A 22,540-nucleotide genomic window follows, 5' to 3' on the forward strand; every position below is an offset into this window, starting at 1 on the left:
TGACAACCTTGTCTCTTTATTAACACATGGAGCAGTTTGTTATGGAAAAGTAAGAACACAGCTTGGCACAGCTCTCGGCAGGAAGTGGCGTCTAATGGCGTGAGGAAATGTAGTTTTTTCACACTAGCGAACAGATTACAAAGCACCACTTCAGTGTTGTCCTGAGACTACATTTCCCATGATTCACTGCGTGACCTGCGCGCTCGCTGTTTCGCTGCAAGATTGACTCAATGCCACCACGCTAAATTGTCACATGTCAGCGGCTCTCGCGAAACAAACTAGAAGGCTATCAAGCGATCACCGTGAAAGAAACGCCGAACCGTACCAATGCAATGCTAGAAGCATGAAGGTGGAAATACATAATACAAATACAAATAAATGTGCACAAACTCACCGGCGGTGTGTGTCTCTTACTGCAACGTGACCGTGAATTACCGCGACGCCGACCCGCTTATGTGCACATCCACACCCCTTTCCCGATTGACAGTGGATTAACCCTTTCGGACAAGATTGTAGATGACCCACAATTTAAACACGCTTAAACTAGCGAACGCAACAACAACTATGATCGGGGATTGCCACGAGTTAACTTTCGGCTAACGTCGCTAGCTTATACTGTTCATTCCACAACAGTTGGCAGCTCTGCTTTGACAAAGTCATCAGTCATCTATCCAAAAATCACACTTTTTGGCAAATCCTTGATCATAAGCAGGCCGGTTAAGGAAGCAGGCATCTTTGAAGTGTTTGCAGCAGAGAACACTACTCGATGATGGCGTGAAATTCATTCGCTTCGTGCGAACGAAAGATGTCCATTTACGTGCCCTGCTATCCTTGGGCCACCCATACAACTTTTCGTTTGAGTGAGAACAAAACATCGTCACACACCGCCGTGGCATCTTACCGAGAAGCAATGCAACAAACAATACAGTTCTATGGCGGACTTCCCTCGCACTTCCCGGTGTGACGTAATTTCCGAAGATTGCCGAAGAAAAGCATTTTCGTTGTCAAGGGCGTTGCCATGGGTTAAACAAAGAATCTGGAAGGGTTGCGTTAAAAAAAAAATACTGAAAATATGCTTATAACTGTTTAGCCATTCATATTATTCAAAAACATGGTTGGCCAACCTTACTTCACATTACAGCTTTAATGAGATATTATCACGTACTTACCTTGTTTTGATCCAAAAACTCCCATGTAGCATGTATCACTGAGTGTCAACACACAGCTGTGAATGGCCACAGCTGGATTTTTGGGGGATTTTATGGGTGAAACATGGTCATAAAACAAGGGTCGCGATGCAGAAATCGCAGACATCAAGGAGTGGTCGAGATTTTCTTTTACAATATTTACCCTTTTAAACGTTTTTTTTTTTTTTTTTTTTTTCAATTTGTCTTTGTTTGGATTGATTATTATCACCAGAGAAAATGCGAGAGTAACAAAAAAAAAAAAAAAAAAAATACAATTAAGCGATAGTTATGAGGTAGATATCCGTGACATTTTTACAGACGCCATTTCTTTCATTGTTACGTAATTTGTTTAAATGCGAGTGAATAATTTTTTAAAGTCGTTTTTTTTTTTAAAACAAAATAACTATTATATCAACATCAATTAATAATTCTAAGCTAAAAATGATGGACATTTTGTGTAATAAAATTAATTACCTTCGTTTTATGGCTGGGTTGAAAAAAAAGCGGTTGTGCGTCGTCTGTAAACGGGGGTTTTCCAGGGTAAAACGGACAAATTAAAAATAGTTCGGTGATTTAATGCGCCATGAATCTGCTATGGCAGCATAAAGACATATTATTCTATCAAGCACAACAGTTCTTTTGGCTTAAAATACAGCAGTTTATTTTAAAGAGGGGTGCAAGAGCTGAAACTGCTTTTTCAGCCTTGTCTGTGTTTTCCGCTATATCTATATCTATCTATCTATCTATATATATATATATATTAGGGCTGTCAAACGATTAAAATTTTTAATCGAGTTAATTACAGCTTAAAAATTAATTAATCGCAATTAATCGCAATTCAAACCATCTCTAAAATATGCCATATTTTTCTGTAAATTATTGTTAGAATGGAAAGATAAGACACACGACGGATATATACATACAACATACTGTACATAAGTACTGTATTTGTTTATTGTAACAATTAAATCCACAAATGGCATTAACATTCTTTCTGTTAGGGATCCACAGATAGAAAAACTTGTAGTTCTTAAATGATAAATGTTATAGTTACAAGTTATAGTAATTTTATATTAAAACCTCTCATGTTTTCGTTTTAATAAAATGTGTAAAATTTTCAATCAAAAGTAGAGTTAATATAATAATAATAAGAATAAAAATAACAATAATAAAAATAGAGTGACCAAAGTTTTACGCGTATTTTGCATAGCTATTTTGATATGGAATGCCAGTTCATTTTGCATTGTTGTTTAAGAATAGGGCCTCATTACTATAGACTGAAGTGCTTTTCTTTTTGTGAACATTTTTTTTTTTTTTGGAGAGATAGGAATATTATTTTTGTTGTGCTTTCACTAAACGATACTTACATTGGGGAGAGCAAATATTTGATACACTGGCCATTGGCAGTGTATCAAATACTTGCTCTCCCCACTGTATGTTTGTTGTGAGGGAGTTGCCAATAAACGGCGCGGTCCAAAGAACGCCTGTGTCCACTCGCCTTTACTGTATAACAAATATCTGTACATATCTTACCCAAAATACAACAAGAGACACATAATTGCCACTAAAAGAAAGAAAACTTACCGAAATATGTGTGGAGCACAAATAGCAATTTGCATTGCATTGTGAATACAGCATAAACGTCTCACAACTACTAATTCTCCCACGTTTTGAAGAAATAACATGAGTATGGAACGGCGCTACCCCCAAGCGGCCGGTGGCATTCTCTTCACTCTTAATGTCCATAAACGGCCTCATTGTAATCTGTTTGAGGCAATATGCGAGATGGTCATTCACCCAAGCGCCAGCAGAGGGCGGCAAAACTCCATAACAACAAGTGAGTTTTTCACTGTACAGTCAGTTAAATCTGTCTGAGCGGGACATCTGCGTTAATTGCGTCAAATATTTTAACTTGATTAATTAAAAAAATGATTAACGCCCGTTACCGCGATAATTTTGACAGCCCTAATATATATATATATATATATATATATATATATATACATACATACAGTGAGGGACAGAAGTATTTGCACCGCTTGTGATTTTGCAAGTTCATTACCAACTTGGAAAATAGGTAGAGGTCTGAAATTTCAGTCAGATGCACTTCCACTTATATTTTCACTTATACAGACATAATCTACAAATAGTGAGTTTTTTTATTTTTTTAATTTACTGGGGTTCATAAATATTTGTACCCCTGAGAAGCAGCAATAATTATGACTCTCAAAGAGTTTACAGTCTACCATAAAAAAAGTCCACCTTTTTACCCCATTAGTAACCACCCTCCTACCACCCTTTTGAGCTCATTATTGTCACCTGTGCACCCCACAGTCAGTCATTATCCAACTGCTACATTGGGCAAGACCAGAGAGCTTTTGAAAGACCAGATAAGAAATTGTTGAGTTCAACAAAGCTGGAAAAGGCTATGGGACAATTGGAAAGCAGCTTGGTGAGAAAAAAATCAACAGTTGCAGTAATTGTTAGAAAATGGAAAAGGCTAAACATGACTGGTAATCTACCTCGGATTGGGGCTCCATGTAAAATCTCTCCTCGTGGGGCATCACTCATGTTGGGAAAATTGAGGGCTTGGCGTAGAAGTGGACGGCAGGAGCTTATCAATGACCTGAAGAGAGCCGGATGCACAGTTTCAAAGGCTACTGTCAGTAGAACACTTTGGTGCAGTGGTTTAAAATCGTGAATTGCTCAGAAGGTTCCCCTGTTGAAGCCAGTACACGTGAAGGCCCTTGTGAAGTTTGCCAGGGACCATCTGAATGATGCAGAGGGGTCATGGGAGAAAGTCATGTGGTCATATGTGGAGGAATGGGCCAAAATCCCTGTTTCCATATGTGAAAACCTAGTGAAGAACTACAGAAAGCGTCTGACCTCTGTAATTGCAAAGGCTAAATTTTAGCACTTATTTTCTTAGGGATACAAATACATATGAACCCTAGTAAATTACAAAAAAATTATTGAAAAATCATACAATGCGAGTTTTTTTTTTATTTAGATTATGTCTCTAAGTGGAAATGTATCTATGATTGAAATTTCAGACCTCTATCTGTTATTCTAAGTGGGTGAACTTGCAAAATCACAAGGGGTGCAAATACTTTTGCTCCCAACTGTATGTATATTTTATATATATATATATATATATATATACACACATATATATATATATATATATATATATATATATACAGTGCCTTGCAAAAGTATTCGGCCCCCTTGAACCTTGCAACCTTTCGCCACATTTCAGGCTTCAAACATAAAGATATAAAATTTTAATTTTTTGTCAAGAATCAACAACAACTGGGACACAATCGTGAAGTGGAACAAAATTTATTGGATAATTTAAACTTTTTTAACAAATAAAAAACTGAAAAGTGGGGCGTGCAATATTATTGGGTCCCCTTGCGTTAATACTTTGTAGCGCCACCTTTTGCTCCAATTACAGCTGCAAGTTGCTTGGGGTATGTTTCTATCAGTTTTGCACATCGAGAGACTGACATTCTTGCCCATTCTTCCTTGCAAAACAGCTCGAGCTCGATGAGGTTGGATGGAGAGTGTTTGTGAACAGCAGACACCTGAATACGTTTATTTTTTAACCATTCCATTGTAGATTTGGCTTTATGTTTTGGATCATTGTCCTGTTGGAAGATAAATCTCCGTCCCAGTCTCAGGTCTTGTGCAGATACCAACAGGTTTTCTTCCAGAATGTTCCTGTATTTGGCTGCATCCATCTTCCCGTCAATTTTAACCATCTTCCCTGTCCCTGCTGAAGAAAAGCAGGCCCAAACCATGATGCTGCCACCACCATGTTTGACAGTGGGGATGGTGTGTTCAGGGTGATGAGCTGTGTTGCTTTTACGCCAAACATATCGTTTTGCATTGTGGCCAAAAAGTTCAATTTTGGTTTCATCTGACCAGAGCACCTTCTTCCACATGTTTGGTGTGTCTCCCAGGTGGCTTGTGGCAAACTTTAAACAAGACTTTTTATGGATATCTTTGAGAAATGGCTTTCTTCTTGCCACTCTTCCATAAAGGCCAGATTTGTGCAGTGTACGACTGATTGTTGTCCTATGGACAGACTCTCCCACCTCAGCTGTAGATCTCTGCAGTTCATCCAGAGTGATCATGGGCCTCTTGGGTGCATCTCTGATCAGTTTTCTCCTTGTTTGAGAAGAAAGTTTGGAAGGACGGCCGGGTCTTGGTAGATTTGCAGTGGTCTGATGCTCCTTCCATTTCAATATGATGGCTTGCACAGTGCTCCTTGAGATGTTTAAAGCTTGGGAAATCTTTTTGTATACAAATCCGGCTTTAAACTTCTCCACAACAGTATCTCGGACCTGCCTGGTGTGTTCCTTGGTTTTCATAATGCTCTCTGGACTTTAAACAGAACCCTGAGACTATCACAGAGCAGGTGCGTTTATACGGAGACTTGATTACACACAGGTGGATTCTATTTATCATCATCGGTCATTTAGGACAACATTGGATAATTCAGAGATCCTCACTTAACTTCTGGAGTGAGTTTGCTGCACTGAAAGTAAAGGGGCCGAATAATATTGCATGCCCCACTTTTCAGTTTTTTATTTGTTAAAAAAGTTTAATTTATCCAATAAATGTTGTTCCACTTCACGATTGTGTCCCACTTGTTGTTGATTCTTGACAAAAAAAATAAATTTCATATCTTTATGTTTGAAGCCTGAAATGTGGCGAAAGGTTGCAAGATTCAAGGGGGCCGAATACTTTTGCAAGGCACTGTATATTAGGGCTGCAGCTATCAAATATTTTAGTAATCGAGTAATCGACTGAAAATTCTATCGAGTAATCGGATAAAACAAATATATTTTGAGGTGAAGAGCAATTATAAATATACATGAGAAAACAAGACATTTCATCTAATCTTGAACCATTTTCAGTCAATCAATGTCTTTATTTTCGATGTATATTGTTGAAAACAGCCGACAATTGCATCTCAGATGTAACTAGAATAAAAAAAAAAAGACTAATTCACTGCTTACACTCAAAAAACTTTTAGATCTTTACATATATATATATATATATATATATATATATATTACCTAAAAATGCCGTTAAGCTTGATAACACACATCACTTAAAAGTTTGGATTTTTTTCCCTCGTGTTTCAATTGAATTTCTATTTGTGTCAAGGCATTTTTAAGTTCTAGTTAAGTTTTAAGTTAGTCTAAACTGTAAGTCCTGATAGGATTTTGAGTTTTTGCAGTGTTCAAAATAAATGTATGATACAGGCTGTATTGGAGCACATTAGGGACCAGTGCTACTTGGTGTTTCATCCAGCAATGACTACTGAGCTAAAATTGATAGTTAGCATTATTTTTTATTTTACACCCTCATCACTCCACATCGCTATGTTATGTTAAAGCCTGTACGTAAGGCACGTTAGCCACGCATCGACAGTGGTCATAATTAATAGAAACCTAACCCTCTGTAGGGCTAACGTTACGTGAGCTAGTGAGAGTAACGTTAATCTTATTTATTAGCGCTTAGCGCTCTACTGCTTTAAGATGGCGGCTGTTTACTAACGCTGCCCAGACGCGGCCGAGTCTGTCAAGGCGCATCTAGTTTAACATACATGTGATCTCTAAGAGACGCATTAGACGCTACCTGCTACCAACGTAGCATCTTGCGGGCTAGTATTTAGCAACGTCGGTGTCGTTTGTAGCAGCTGTCGGCTGCAGTACGTTTTTTTTTTTTGCTTCTTCCCCTACGCACGTGACATCAGCGCATTGTCTTGCATTAAAAGTAGTCCGAGCAAAACGTGATGCTTAGAGCTGTCAAAATAAACGATTACTCAAGGTGAATAAAATTACTCGGATCAGTTTTTAAACTCGAGTTGCTCCAGTATTCGTTTCAGCTCTAATATATATAGAATTTTTTTTTAATTACCAAAAATAGTCACTTGGCCTATAAAGCATTAAGGTCTTTAAGTGTCAACTTTTGAGTACCGGTAGCTGTCCACTGAAATATGAATTGTTATATTACATAGAAGACTATAACTAAAGTAGGTGAAAAGAAGCAATTAGTAAAACTTGGGAAACACAAATTATCTTGAATGGAAACATGCTTGCCATGAGGGTCGGTGCATGGTCTGAAATAACATACCAGTAATACAAGATATCACTATCGAAATTCATATTTGCCAAAGACTCAAAGAGACAAGTATATTCAATAGAGGTGAAAATCTGCACCACCAATTGGACACTGTTAAATCACTGTATCATGATACCATTGTTATAATGCTGACATTATTATTGTTGTGGGGAGTACGCTTGTGCTTAAGTTTGATGTTGCAGTTGACAACCTCCTAGAATCTAGATGTAACAACATTTACTACTGTTCTATCATCAATCTGTTGGTACCCCACATGCAAAAATGAGAGCGAAGCCTGTAGTATGCAACCAGTACATAAGCCCTGCCCAGCTTCACTCCTCCTTCAACGTCAATTGACTGAGAAGCACTTGCCCGGAAATATACGCAAAATATAAAGCTCCCTCCGTAATAGTTCATCTACACGAGACTCATAGAGACAAAAGATGACTGGTGCCAAGTGCCTCTCCAAAGGTAAGTTTCAAAGATTTACACATTAAATGTTGTATTTGATACTTTTTTCCCCTTATATGAACCCTGCTTCATTAGGATGTAGTTCATTTTAAATTGTTTTGCATTGTGATTATCGTTTTTTTTGGTTTTGTTTTTTAATTAACACAATTCAATTTCAGCTATATCACTCAAGCAATGACACTTATTAATATAACTTAATGAAACTTTTCTCACAAAGTTCATTACAACTTAATGCATTTTTAATACGCACATTACTGATTCTGCTGCTGAATGCAATAAATGAGCATCAAAACACCAGGTCACTTAACTGTTATATATATGACGAGCCTTTTTGCTCCTATTCAATAGAAGAGAGCAGCTTCCTGGCTCTCAGCGTTCTGTGACAATCCGGCTGTTTAGACAGTCGCAGGTGGCTTCACAATTACCTTTAGTTGACTATGGTTTGACTGCATTGTAGCAGAACAGGGAGTGTCTTACCTTCCTATTAGACTTGCATGGTGGCAGCTGCGTCCATGTCATGGTGACGCCGCACTTTTTTGGCACGTCAATCAATTTTACAATGGTTTCACAACAAACTACCGTAATTTTCGGACGATAGGACGCTACTTTTTCCCCTTCATTTTCAATCCTGACGTTTATAGTCCAGTGCATCTTATTTGTTAATTTATTTGGGTTAATATGTAACATTTTATTTGAAAGCGGCGTCATAAAACCGTCATCATTATGACATGGCACTGTCATGGGCATTACTGAATGCTTATGACAGATGTCATTAAGTGTCATCTGGCAAATGATGTCACTAACTCCCTTTATGTCCAGTTCGGATCTTTCACATCCATTCAAAAGTGAGATAATTTGCCAGATAACGCTCAATGACATCTGTTATAAGTATTCAATAATGCTCATGACAGTGTTATATCATAATTATGATTGTCTCATGACAGTCTTATGGCGCCACTGTCGAATAAAGTGTTACCAAATACCATAACTAGCAATTATTGAAATAACTGGAACAGTAACTGAAGAAATAATTAGCACACAACATGAATTTGGATTGTTATTTACATTTGTAGCGCTGCAATGCATGCTAGGAGGCATGTTGGACAACAGTATTGACAGCAGGCGGCAGCAGAGGTTGACTGTCTCCCCCAAGGGAGCAGTGATGGCCAAATGAAGCTTCTTGAAGTAATTGAACCAATTGGCTGCAAAGCTTCATTGTGGTTCATTTGGTCTTATGATAGTCGTATGATGCTACTGTCAAATAAAGTGTTACTGGTTAATATCTTTTGGTGTAAATATCCCATAATGTGGCTTATACAGTCACTGACAAAAGTCTTGTCCATTTTGAAGAAACAATTGCTAATAACCTGACTTTTAATTATTCAATTTGTTTCAGAAATGGCGCATATGAAAGCTAAGACCCTCCCAAATGATGTTGAATGTAGAAAAATATATTTGTTTCACTGAAAAAAGATTTATCATCTAATGAAGACATAAAGATCAAATTTTGGCAAGACAAAAGTTTTGTCGCCTACAGAAAGTAATGTGAAAATTGAACAAAAAATGTACTTCAAATACAAAAATGTGCTACATAGCATAAGCGAATAAAGTAGTGGTGCTGTGAGATCCAAATATTTTGAATGACTTCCATGGGCTTGAAGGACTGCATCCATGCGGTTCTGCAAGGTTTCTTACAATTTATTGATGAAGTCATCAGGAACATCAAAGAAAGCAGTCTTGCATGCCTCCCAGAGTTCATCAACATTCATGGGTTTCGTCTTCCATGCTTCCTCTTTCATCCTACCCCAGACATGTTCAATGATGTTCATGTCTGGTGACTGGGCTGGCAAGTCCTGGAGGATTTTAATCTTCTTTGCCTTGAGGAACTTTGAGGTAGAGATTGAAGTATGCGTTGGACCACCATCCTGCTGCACAATTTGTCCCTTTTTATGGTTAGGAATGTAAGAGGCAGATTTATTTGATTTGTTGATATGTCAGACTATTTATGTTGCCTTCCACCCTGCAGATCTCTCGCACCCCCCCCCCCCCCCATACTGGATGTAATCCTAGACCGTGATTTTGCCACCACCAAACTTCAGTTTTCTGAGTGAATCTCGGATCTACGCAGACTCCAGTAGGTCTCCTGCAATATTTGTGGCGACTGTGGTGTAATTCAATGGAAGACTCATCTGAAAAATCCACATTTTGCCACTTTTCCAGCGTCCATCCTTTTGACAGGCTGTGGGCCTTGGCAAATGCCACACGGTTTTTAAATTGTCTTTTGTTTAATTCTGGTTTCTGGCCACTGATTCGACCATGGCGGCCATTTCTAGACAGAATTCGACAGACTGTTCTGGTTGACACAGGGACTTCAGGTGACTAGGTCTCGTGGAGCTCTGCTGCAGTGGAAAAAGATCAAGATCCTCCAGGACTGGCCAGCCCAGTCACCAGACATGAACATCATTGAGCATGTCTGGGGTAGGATGAAAGAGGAAGCATGGAAGACAAAACCCAAGAATGTTGATAACTCTGGAAGGCATGCAAGACTGCTTTCTTTGATGTTCCTGATGACTTCATCAATAAATTGTATGAATCCTTGCCGAACCGCATGTATGAAGTCCTTCAAGCCCATGGAAGTCATACAAAATATTAAATTTGGATCTCACAGCTCCACTACTTAATTTGATTGTTATGTAACATATTTTTGTAATTGAAGTACATTTTTTCTTAAAATTTCACACTACTTTCTGTAGGCGACACAACTTTTGTCTTGCCAAAATTTGACCTTTATGTCTTCATTAAATGATCTTTTTTTCAGTAAAACAAATATATTTTTGTACATTCAACATCATTTGGGAGGGTCTTAGCTTTCATATGAGCCATTTCTGAAACCAATTGAATCATTAAAAGTCAGGTTATGAGCAATTGGTCCTACAAAATGGATAAGCGACAAGACTTTTGTCAGGGAATGTAGTCCAGTGCGGCTTATCTATGAACAAATGTCGTTTTCGTGTCAAATTTGGTGGGTGGCGGTTTATAATCAGGTGCACCTTATAGTGCGAAAATTACGGTAATACTAATGCTAATATCTGAGGTTGCGTCTGTGAATCAACATGTGGTGTTTACAGAGACACAAATATTTTCTCAGGGAGTGCTGCGCCCGGGCCTGTGCCAGCTGGCTCTATCAGACTGTACAGCATGAGGTTCTGTCCCTTTGCCCAGAGAACCCGACTGGTGCTGAACGCCAAAGGGATCAAGTAAAACACACGCACGGAAATTGATTTACTTACTAGTGCTGAATTGTCTAATTTTTGCAATGCTAGATTATGGACACATTTCACCTTCTTGTTTCGATTTGAAACAAAATGTAACTTTTACCCCCCTCTCCTATACATCAGACATGACATCATCAACATCGACCTAACAGATAAACCAGAATGGTTCGTGGCGAAAAACCCCTTCGGTCAAGTGCCCATCCTGGAAACATCAGCGGGTGAGGTGATATACGAGTCTCCCATAACCTGCGAGTACCTGGACGAGGTGTATCCCCAGAAGAAGCTGCTTCCTGACACTCCGATTGGGAAAGCTCAGCATAAGATGTTGTGGGAGAGGTTTTCGAAGGTAATATGGAGTAGTCTTAGTCATATTAGTAGAATCTAAAACGAATCTTTTTACATGACTAATCACTCTACCGCAGGTGTGTTCAAACTTTTTCTTCCCAGGGCCACTTTCAGAAAAATCAAGGGATGCAAGCGGGAGCCAAAAGGGATTTTTTTTTTTGTGGGTGCCAGTTGAATGCCAATGGCAGCTAGTGTTCTTTTTCCTTTTCAGGTTGAAGTTCAATGTGAATAGCAGCCAATGGGAAGTTTTTTTTTTTTTTTATGGGTCCAAGAACATTGATGTTAGAGTCAAATAATTTCAGAGTTCAATGCATGATTCCCCTCACCAAGAAAAGTTCAATAGGAGCAAAAACAGTATCAACGGTTTGGATCTTTTTTTTAAAAAAATTGTTGTGTTTCATAGTTTAATGGCATCATAATTTTGAGCCAAACAGTTTGACGCTGAAACTGAACAAATTGGCCAAATAATTTCAAATTATTTTTGTGTAAAGTCAATAGGATTTAAAGCAACACTTGGTAGCTTTTGAGTTTTGATCGATGTTAGTGACGCCGGTGGTCAACAGCAGTAGTGTTTTGCCTTAAAGTGTGCATGACACCAAAAAGCATGTTTAATTCGTATTTCACGTGGTTTTTTTATGCTCCTTAAAATGGACCACTTGGATGTGTGTGGAAGCGATCGTTTTATATATTCAACTTTTGTATCCCGCGCCATGAAAATGAGTGACTTCCGCTTTCAGTCTCGGGTTTAGGACGAATGCAAATGTGACGTCACCAGAGTCAGCATCTCACAATACAGCATTGCTTTATAGCATGCAGATGGACTGCAGATTCAGGTGATTTTGCGGATTAATTCGTTAATTTTCCGCATCACGCCAGCCAAACGGCTGCAGAAAATTATTGCTGAACCAGGGAGAGGCATGTGAGCCTTTTTGGGTTTCAGAAGGCCCAAAAAAAAGGCCAAAACAAGCCCTACTACTGTGGGACCATTGGACTTACATGAGTACACGTTTTAATACGGAGGTGGCTTGCATTTTGTGGCTGATTGTCCACCACGAATGCCACTCGACCGGCGACTTTTTAGTACACACCCCTCTATACTCGGCTTATTGCCCATTTTGTGTGCTCGGTGTTATGTCAAATTTTCAACTCGATTAGAAATTGCAACTTTGTGTTAAAAATGGACAAGAATACAGCGATTACAAAGAAAACACTACAAACTTTCTTCAAATAAAGGACTATTTACTTACGTTTGATCATGGACGCACATATAAAAAAAGTTCTCCTCAGACACATCCTGCCATGTTAGCTGAAAAACAACTGCACGTCGCTCTCTCACTGTTTACGTCTTCACCGTATAGTAAAGCATTGTTTTAAGCCATACTTGTGTTGACCATGTGACAGCTGCGCGCTCCTCCTACGTCAGCCGGTTTGTCCGGTGGTACTCTCCAGTTGCTTCCCCGGCGAGCTCTCCTGTCCGCAGCAGGGGTACGAGCTGTAACTAGCTCACCATCGGGCGGGTTGCCGATTGGCGATGACAATCGACAACCCCGCCACCGTGTGTGACATGCGCCGGGCTAGTATTGTGAAAAGTGAAAATGAGACTTTGAGACGTCACTCTGTTCGGGTTGGCGTCGGCTAGCTGTCACGCCTCTTGATTTGTTTACCTTATCTAAAGCCGGGGCAGGGAAATGACAAAAGCCGGACTAACTACGGTGGCATAAAATATCGTTCAGGAGGTGCAACAGTAAAGGTGAAGTCGACTGTTTTGACCATTATGGAGTAATTTTGCCATGTTGTACTGAATAAATGCATTTGTATTATTTCATATTCCATTTAGCACAAGACTTATTTGACATGATCATACCATTTATCTAGCTATTGGGGAAAAATACTTCGATAAAAAGAACATCCTGTAAAAATATTGGAGTAGAGAGACTCAAGCAATGACATTTTGCGGCTGTCTTCGTCGCATTTTCCTTGTTCTGAATAATTCCCCCTCTATGGGCTGAATTCTAAATCAGATGAAGCCATGACCCTGCCAACATCATCCTCCTGTCAGGGACGCTAGAGCCATATAAGGGTAGGGGTGGCTTAACGGCAGATTAAGAGACTAATTTGTCGTCATCTGCGCTTTGCCAAATTGTTGTACATAGTCGAATCATCTCAAAATATGATTCTAATTCACATAATAATGCTATTTAAGACTTTTTTTTTTTTAATCCTGTCATACGCACTTCAAGGAAGACTGCGTTTCCCATGAGGACCAGCGCACACCCGAACAGTGTCGTAAAATCATCAATGAATATAAAATCAACCTCCCTGTCGCCTGCAGATGGATTAAACATGGGCCTCAAGCCAGCGAGCGTCCAATGTTTATTCTTTATAATGAATGGGGAAGTGACGTATACCGTAAAGCAGCAAATTTGAATTTTTTTTTTGTATGTGTCAGGGTTCCTGCCACCCTCCTTAAAGTTAATTAGTGCCAGTGAAAGCAATACAAACGCCCTCAAGATATAAAAGAGGTGTCGTTTAACTAGTGGTCAGTTGACATAGTATCCCATCGACTTCATAATGGTATTGACTAGAGATGTCCCGATCGATCGGCATCCTTCTCTGTAGGCCATTCACTAGGTCCCCCCGTGTGGTTCTGGGATTTTTGCTCACCGTTCTTATTTTGACGCCACGGGATGAGGGGGGAGTTGAAAGTCCGTGTTGCCCAACGGCAGCACCAAAACATCACTGCTCTAGAGGAGATCTGCATGGAGGAATGGGCCAAAATACCAGCAACAGTGTGTGAAAAGCTTGTGAAGAGTTACAGAAAACGTTTGGCCTCCGTTATTGCCAACAAAGGGTACATAACATTTTTTCCACATTCTGTCTCTCATGGTTGAAGTTTACCCATGTTGACAATTACAGGCCTCTCTAATATTTTCAAGTGGGAGAACTTGCACAATTAGTGGTTGACTAAAAACTTAATTGCCCCACTGTATATATATAAATACAGTATTTTTGAAATCGGGCTCTGAGGATCAATAGATGCTGGTCCATGCAATATAGCTACGTTTTAAGACAATTGGTTAAACTAATGCCGGAGGAGTAGGACTTCACAGTTAGCATCCACAAGAACCTGAACAACAACCACTTGATTGGCGACTTGACAGGCATTCAGCCTGCAATAAAAATGATTCATTCATTCATTCATTCATTCTTTTTGTAATGTGATGAAACATGAAGTCAAGGATGTGAATGTGACAATGGGATTTTTTGGGGGGGGGGGGGGGGGGTCCTTTTAGCCAATAACATGATGTCAATTGTTTTTGTTATCTGTTGAATTGCAAGTGGAGTGAATAACTTGAAAAAGGAAATGGATGGATGTGAAGCTGACTGCTGAAATATTAGTCTGGAAGGATGTCAGCATTCATAACTATCAGTGTAAAAATACAAAAAGTTAACCATAATCTCTTTGGTGGTAGATATCATCATTAACTTTCAAGATCGTAATGGGGCGACAGAAAGGCGAGGATGTTTCAGGACTGCACGCTGCACTTAAAATCGAGTTCAAGAATCTCCACGAGGCAAGTTGAATATTTCTCCACTTTTGGGGGGGATATATATACTCCTATGTTTTGTAATGAGACCAGTCACAATGTCTATTTAGGACTTTGTTGTGAAGAGGACCAAATTCTTTGGCGGCGACTCTGTCGGCATGAGCGATTTCATAATGTGGCCGTGGTTTGAGAGGTTGGAAGCTTTCGGCTTGAATGAGTGAGTAATCTTTTATAGTTAAAAAACTGAATTGGAATCACAGATAATTACAACCATGATTCCACTTTGACCTTGCAGCTGCTTGGACGACACGCCTGAGCTGAAAGAGTGGATGAAGCGCATGCTAGAAGACCCGATCGTCAAAGTTAGCGGGCACAGTGTGGATACCTACAGAGCCTTCTTTAAAACACTCATGGATGACAAACCAAACTACGACTATGGGCTGTAGATAACTACAAATGCTGATAAAAGCTGTTCTTCTAATTGTTGGTTATTCCAGTGATTGAAGTCTGAGCAATGGTTTTCACATATCAAAGCGGAAATAAATGGAAAAGTTGACATTTTATTGGTTGTGTTTGAATATGACATTAAACTGAAATAGCTGCCAGCAAAATGAGGTACAGTACTTTAGATTTCTATCCCCGTTTGTTTTCATAGTCCTTATTAAGTTGATATAAATCTCACTCCATTTGAACTGAGATGGCTGGCATTGAATAATCAAGTTTTAGTGCCTCTAATGACTGCTCAGAACACTATTTGGACAAAAGTACTGGCCATGCAGGAAGTGAAAATAGCAGAAAAGTGTGTTGGCCTCATATTCTCTGTTCTAGTTAAGTCTAGGAGGGTTTGGTGGGCTTCATCTGTACCAAACACGACTGAGCACACCATGGTGGTGGTTGTCTTAGGTGCCAAAACAGAAAAGGGCATTTTCTAAACGGTCCCAAGTTGGAGGCAATGAATTGTTCAAAAATTAGACTAGGGTCTGTAATCAAACCCTTGATTGATTACAAGGTGAGTGCCTATGAGTGTCCAAAGACTTTTGCCCATATGGTGTAGCGATTGCATAACATATCAATATGAGCGCTATAAATAATTTTTAAAAAGTCCTCTAGGTCTACCAGTCTACCATATAGTAATCCAATTCTCGACCAGACGAGAGTGGCGTGTACTCTTGCAATAGCACAGCTGCGTTCCTTAACATCTCCTGGAGGTGGCGCACTGTGGCTGTGTAAATGTGCCCCCTCAACACCAAATCCCGGAAAAGATTGACCGGCTCTGCTTTACGGAAAATCTCTGGAAGTCTCAGTTCTCGCGGAACTTTGCGATTCCCGATCAGGACGTGAATGAGTTGCTTCTCCTGAAGGCTTCTGTGCATGAAGCTGAGCATGTCCTGGAGTCTCATTTCAGTTTTGCTGGCTGTCCACTCTGACGGTTTGTTAAGTAGCAAAATGTGCAATAGGACCGTTTTCCAGTGGTAGTCGGTCAAAGCGTTTGCCCCCGTGAGTGTCGTCTGTTTCCTGTGCAGGAAGATAACCACCTGAAGGCAGTTTAGATGGCAGGAATGTGAAGGTAGGAGTTTGGCAAAGTGTTTCAGAAGATTCCTCTCATAGACAGCTAGGGAAAGAGGCCAAAATGGGTCTGGAGGTCCACCGTAGTCCGAGGGAAAATGGGAGACCAAATAGGCGTCTGTGTCCACCAGTTGGACGGCAGGGATGATGTTCACCATGATGGATTTCCCCGAGGGAAACCGGATTTTCAGGGCCCCCGCTGCGTCCAGGCTGTAAAAGGTAACCTCAAAGTCATATTTGTGGTTGATGCGGCCCCACGCTTTGGTGAGGGACACTTGAAACCACTTCATGACGCAATCCTTGGCCAAGTGCGAGGTTGTTTTGGAGCAGAGCAGTTTATCGAGGTTGTGGCCTTTACCTCGCACCTTGTCGGCTTTACCGTGCAGCAGGCACAACATGTCCTCTCCCAAGTTGGTAGAACCGCACAGACAACCGCCCTCGTGGTCCCCGACCGCACTCACCCGGACGGTGCCACAGCCCTGCCTGTTGGGGGGTGCGTCACTAGATGCCTCGCACCAGAGGCTGACTTGAAAGTCCAGCGGATCCGGAGGCGATAAAGGCACGACCAGATCGCATGTCGGAGGCTTGTGCACCTGCCAAGATTCGAACATGCTTCCGATTCCGACAAAGTCACCGACCTCCATGTCGGTTTCTCGGTCCGAGATGCTCCTGAGAGATTCCAGGAGGTCATCGGCGAAACCCTCCACAAACTCCCTCACCCTGCCAGTGTCGCGGGAAGAGCTGTAGGTGCATTTGTTGCAGAAGTAGCTCAAGATGTCCTTATCTAGGACCATCGCGGCGGTAGGAAGTGCCTCGTCATCTTCGACTGCCCTTACGTCTAACTCGGCCATTTCTGTTCTGCACATCTCGATAACACAGAACACCATGCAGGACAAGGTGCCCCAGAAGTACCAGCTGTAAGCTTCTTCCCATTGGTTGCCCTCATTCGCCTGGGAGAGCTCTGCCTCCAGCTTGGCCCGCTCTTTTTCCAGCCGCTCTGCGTACTCCCGCATGCGCAGCATCAGCTCCTCATCCTGCTCCGCGACGATGGAATTTTCTCGCGGGAAAATCGAGGGGTGGTTCAAAATGGTGGCGGCCACGACCACTAACACTTTTGCGATGACTCCCTGCATATTCAGCTTTCTTCTGGTAACCACATCTAAGTGTTTTGCGCACGACTGTGAAGCTGCAGCTTGCTTCCTGGAACATAGGATGAAAATTTGGCATCACTTAAATGCGAATAAGAACACACCAATGCATAGTGTTAAATGAAGCAATATCATCTTTGTAAATGCGTAATGTGTGCTTACTAAAGTTCTCATTGACTTTTAACAGGGAAACAGTTCTACTGTTGGTAAGGACTCCACCCATCGGAGGGAAGAGGACTAAATTCAGCAGCGGCAGGCCTTGTGACGCACTAACACGACAGGAAGGAAGGCCCAACATTTGTTGTTGTATTTGATAACCATTTTTTTTGCTCACAGCTCCCCCTAAGAAAAAGAACCTTTATTTTGAGTGCACCCCCCCCTAAAAAAAGACCTTGGCCTCAGGGGCAATTTCAGATTAAGTTGATGCATAATAACAGCGAGAAATGTTCAGGATAGAAAATGATAAACATTGCAAGAGGAAGTTACATAAGAATTTCACAGTGACTCGCTGAACTCTGCAGCTTCCCCGCAGGATGGCCAATGATGACAGAATTATTATCCAATCATCCGCTCCGTGTACTGCTTATACCCACCAGAATTTCTAGGACGGAGGGAATTTTAAATAGCATAGAAACTACTTTCTAAACCGGATAAAGAAAAAGAACAAAATGAAAATGCATTGTATGCTCACAAAACTAACTAGAACATTATTGAAATTAACTAAAAATACAAATTACATGAAAAAGTAAATACACACTCCATGTATTTTATCCCCAGACGTTTTATGGTAGCTATGCCGTGGGCTGTTATGTTTCGTTGTTCAAAATGACTCAATAGGTTATTTACAATATTATCTTTTGAAGAGCTTCAGGACTTAATTTTTAAACCTCTAGTTTCCTCCATCCAATGTATGGAAAACAAAAGGTAGTAAGAAAAACTAATCTGATTAAATAAAGCTAATCATTTCAAGGCTAAAGGAAAATCTATGAAACCCATGCAAAAACTGGATGGAAATCTTTCTGTACACATATCAAGATAACATTTAACGTGTTTCCTGTGTTGAAATTTCAAGAGCAATGGTGAGGAAACTTCCCTCGCTTACACAAAATAGATGCCTTGCAACACTTTTATGCATTTACTCTTTATTTCCCTTGCATGAACAAATTGTCCCCCCCGCCCCCCGAAACCTTATAGGGCACTTCTACTCTTTGGGGTACAATGATTTACGATGAAAAAACAAAAACAAGCTTTACAGTGCTACTGTTAGTACTTGAGGCCGTTGACAGACGTTTAATGTTTGATCTTGCCACAGATGCTTGGAAGCCAAAGCTTCAAAGAGCCGCATGCGTCAATCATCATTTAACTTGTTAAACAGTTGCAGTGGCAACTCATTGTGCGTAAGTGTGCAGCTTGAGCAGATTTGAGAGGACTCAATGCAGCATTTAAATAAAGACAAGCATTTTTCTACTTTATTCTTGTTTAAAAATAATTCAGTGGGACTGTAAGAAGTTTAAAACTTATCATAATTACATTTGAAGTGCTTAAAATCATTTCTTAAAATATATATATATATGGCGGAAAAAACAGACAAGGTTGAAAAAGCAGTTTCTGCTCTTGCACCCGTCTTTAAAATAATCTGCTGTATTTTAAGCCAAAAGAACTGTTGTGTTTGATAGAACAATATGTATATGTGCTGCCATAGCAGATTCATGGCGCATTAAGCCCCCGAACCATTTTTAATTTGTCTGTTTTACCCTGGAACCCCCCTTGACAGACGTCGCGCAACCACTTGTTTCAATCCAGCCATAAAAAGAATTATATTTATTATTTAAAATGGCTGTCATTTTTAGCTTAGAATCATTAATTAATGTGTAACATTTCGTCTAATATATATATAAAAAACGACTTTAAAAAATCATTAACTCGCATATTTTAAACTTTTAAACAAATGACGTCACAATGAAAAAAGTGGCGTCTGTAAATAAGTCACAGATATCTACCTCATAACTATAGCTTAATTGATTTTTTTTGTTACTGTTGCATTTTCCCCGATATATTAGATGATAAATAATCGATCCAAACAAGGAAAAATTGAAAAAAAAAAAAAGTTTCAAAAGGGTAAATATATGAAAAAGAAATATATGAAAATATATGAAAAAGAACATCTCGACCACTCTTTGGTCATATAACACCTTGTTATATGACCATGTTTCACCCATAAAATCCCCCCAAAATCTGGCTGTAGCCATTCACAGCTGTGTCTTGACACTCGGTGATACATGCTACGTGGAGTTTTTGGATCGAAACAAGGTAAGTATGCGATAAGATCCCGCTAAAATCATGGAGTCTTTAATTAAGCTCTCTCGTGCTCTCACTCCCAGTTGGGATTTTGCTTTTTAAAAAAGTTTTTTTTTTTAAAAATGCCTTCCTGTTCAAAATTTGTCTTCCCTGAGAAAATCTAGATTTTCAGCTTTCCATTGATAATCACACATGCACATAGGACAATTTTGACGCCAATTTGGGGGTCTCAGGGCGGAACTTCAAGTCGCCTGAATGATTTCCGCCATATATATAATATTCTAAAATTATATTTTGGGGAGAAAAAAAAAGTGAAAACATGTCTAGTTAATATGTATCTTTTTCCAATGCTAAATCCTAATAAATACATTGAACACACAAAAAATTAGGGGGAGGGAGGCGCTAATTCGCGGTTTTTCACTTATCGCGGCAACCTCTGGTCACCATTAACCGTGAAAAACGAAGGGTGATTGTATTTTTTTTTTTTAATTGTACAATTAAAAAAAAAAACCAAACAAAAAACGTGGTTTCGGCCTCGGCGGATACCACACAGCCGGGTGTTGGAATCCATATCGGTAGCCAAAAAAATTGGTATCAGTCTAGTATCACAATTTATGACTTTTTTTTTTTGGTGGTGTAAAAATTTAAAAAGACGTTTGAGAACCACTGGTTGCGCAATGGTAACGTTTAACGAGTCTAACCTTTTACTGTCATTAAATGTCTTAAGCATAATCATGAGCTCAGGTTTTCTGATGGGGAAAAGTCTACTCAAACTCAACTCCTCTCACGTCAAGGGCGACTCCTCCTCTGTTGTCCAGGCAACAAAATAACGGAAAAGTGGCCACAACTGCAACTGTACTACGACGTGATTCCACACACGTGAGTCACGTTGCAGTCTGATGCTGCTACAACTGTAACACATTGCGAGGTATGTTTTTGACGTTATTTCAAAGAGAATTATTTCAAAAGACTTAGTAATATCTTAGCAGTTCGTAGCTGCGCGTCATTAACGAAGTTTAGCGGAAGTTTGAAGTTCACAGACACGGGCAGAAATCGTCAGGGCTTACCTTTAACAGGAAATTTGCTCGGTATCATGGTGGGGAACTTTGCACAGTCGTCGGCCTGGATCGTAGTAGAAGTTTGTGGTCTTGTGTAGGTTACAAGTCTGTTGCTTGTCTCTGACATTTCCTGCTGGAGTGCGCCACCCAAAACCCGGAAGGCACGCCCAAGAGGAGGAAGCCCGTTTAACCCTTTCAGGCATATGGGGCAGCTATTCAAAAGTTGACATTTTAAACCTTTTAGAGAGCAAGATAATTTTTTGGGGTTAGTTAGTATAACATATATACGTACGGAAGCGTATTGCATTCACTTGGAAGGGGAAAAAAAGCCCTCACCGTTTTTCTGAGTAATTTGTTATGGAGGCTGTTTTTTGATTTTTTTTTTTTCCCAATCCTGTTTTTCTGAGTAAGTTATGGGGGGTCGTTTTTTGAAATAATTTTTTCCCCCAACTTTCCGTTTTTCTAAGTAATTTATTTTGGGGGTTGTTTTTTGAAATTTTTTTTTTCAACTTTCCCTTTTCTGAGTAATTAATTTTAAAAAAACAACCTCCAAAATAAATCAGAAAGATGAAAAAATACATTGAAAACATGTTTTTCGAGTAATTTTTTGGGGATCGTTTTTAAACCCCCCCCCCCCCCCCCCCCCAACTTTCCGTTTTTCTGAGTAATTGATTTTGTGGGTTGTTTTTTTAATTTTTTTTTTTTCAAACTTTCCGTTTTTCTGAGTAATTTATCAATAAAAAAAAAAAAAACAACCTCCAAAATGAATTACTCAGAAATACGTTTCTTAATTATTTTTTTTTTTTCATCTTTCCGTTTTTCTGGGTAATTTATTAATTTAAAAAAACAACCTCCAACATAAATTACTCAGAAAAACTGAAAGATGAAAAAAAAATTCAATATACATTTCTGAGTAATTTTTTGGGGGGTCGTTTTTTTTTTAAAGTAATTCCCCCCCCCCAACTTTCCATTTTTCTGAGTAATTTATTAATTAAAAAAACAACCTCCTAAATAAATTACACAGAAAAATGGAAAGATGAAATAATAATAAAAAAAAAAAAGTTTTTCTGAGTAAATTTTTGGGGATCGTTTTTTTAAATTATTTTTTCCAACTTTCTGTTTTTCTGAGTAATTTATTTTAAAAAAACAACCTCAAAAATTTCCAAAATAACTCAGAAAAACGGATAGATAAAAAAAATTTCTAAAAACATTTTTCTGAGTAATTTTTTTGGGGTCGTTTTTTGAATTTTTTTGTCCAACTTTCCGTTTTTCTCAGTAATTTATTTTGGGCATTGTTTTTTTGAAAACATTTTTTTCAACTTTCCGTTTTTCTAAGTAATTTATTAATTTAAAAACAGCCTCCCAAATATATTACTCAGAAAAACAAAGATGAAAAAAAAATTCAAAAAACCTTTTTCTGAGTAATTTTTTTGGGGGGGGGGGTCGTTTTTTTAAAAAAATTTATTTAAAATAATTTCCCCCCCAACTTTCAGTTGTTCTGAGTAT

At 39.3% G+C, this 22,540-nt stretch overlaps 2 protein-coding genes across 3 annotated transcripts; one reads left to right on the forward strand and one right to left on the reverse strand.

Moving 5' to 3' along the window:
• Window positions 1–3,538: 3,538 nt before the first annotated feature.
• On the forward strand, window positions 3,539–15,515 carry LOC130923417 (glutathione S-transferase omega-1-like). Of its 2 annotated transcripts, none has more exons than XM_057849111.1 (6): window positions 3,539–3,639; window positions 10,945–11,053; window positions 11,195–11,417; window positions 14,890–14,991; window positions 15,075–15,181; window positions 15,260–15,515. In XM_057849111.1, the coding sequence occupies exons 2-6, from the start codon at window positions 10,995–10,997 to the stop codon at window positions 15,408–15,410; spliced, it is 642 nt and encodes a 213-aa protein (XP_057705094.1). In that variant the 5' UTR covers window positions 3,539–3,639; window positions 10,945–10,994; the 3' UTR covers window positions 15,411–15,515. The 2 variants fall into 2 exon arrangements, with proteins under 2 accessions (XP_057705094.1, XP_057705093.1); XM_057849110.1 differs by lacking the exon at window positions 3,539–3,639 and adding an exon at window positions 7,667–7,796.
• On the reverse strand, window positions 15,505–21,476 carry itprip (inositol 1,4,5-trisphosphate receptor interacting protein). The gene is made up of 2 exons (XM_057849109.1): window positions 21,044–21,476; window positions 15,505–17,730 (listed from the first exon to the last, which is right to left on the reverse strand). The coding sequence occupies exon 2, from the start codon at window positions 17,661–17,663 to the stop codon at window positions 16,077–16,079; it is 1,587 nt and encodes a 528-aa protein (XP_057705092.1). The 5' UTR covers window positions 17,664–17,730; window positions 21,044–21,476; the 3' UTR covers window positions 15,505–16,076.
• Window positions 21,477–22,540: the final 1,064 nt, after the last annotated feature.

Source organism: Corythoichthys intestinalis, chromosome 10 (assembly GCF_030265065.1).
Source record: "Corythoichthys intestinalis isolate RoL2023-P3 chromosome 10, ASM3026506v1, whole genome shotgun sequence".
In the NCBI taxonomy this organism is placed as follows: Eukaryota; Metazoa; Chordata; class Actinopteri; order Syngnathiformes; family Syngnathidae; genus Corythoichthys; species Corythoichthys intestinalis.

Excerpts from the sequence above, each read along its gene's own strand:
- LOC130923417 (XM_057849110.1), top strand. The coding sequence starts at position 7,769 with ATGACTGGTGCCAAGTGCCTCTCCAAAG. Across the intron at positions 7,797-10,944 it reads TGCCAAGTGCCTCTCCAAAG|GGAGTGCTGCGCCCGGGCCT; the intron begins GTAAGTTTCAAA and ends ATATTTTCTCAG. Across the intron at positions 11,418-14,889 it reads TGTGGGAGAGGTTTTCGAAG|ATATCATCATTAACTTTCAA; the intron begins GTAATATGGAGT and ends CTTTGGTGGTAG.
- itprip (XM_057849109.1), bottom strand. The coding sequence starts at position 17,663 with ATGCAGGGAGTCATCGCAAAAGTGTTAGTGGTCGTGGCCGCCACCATT.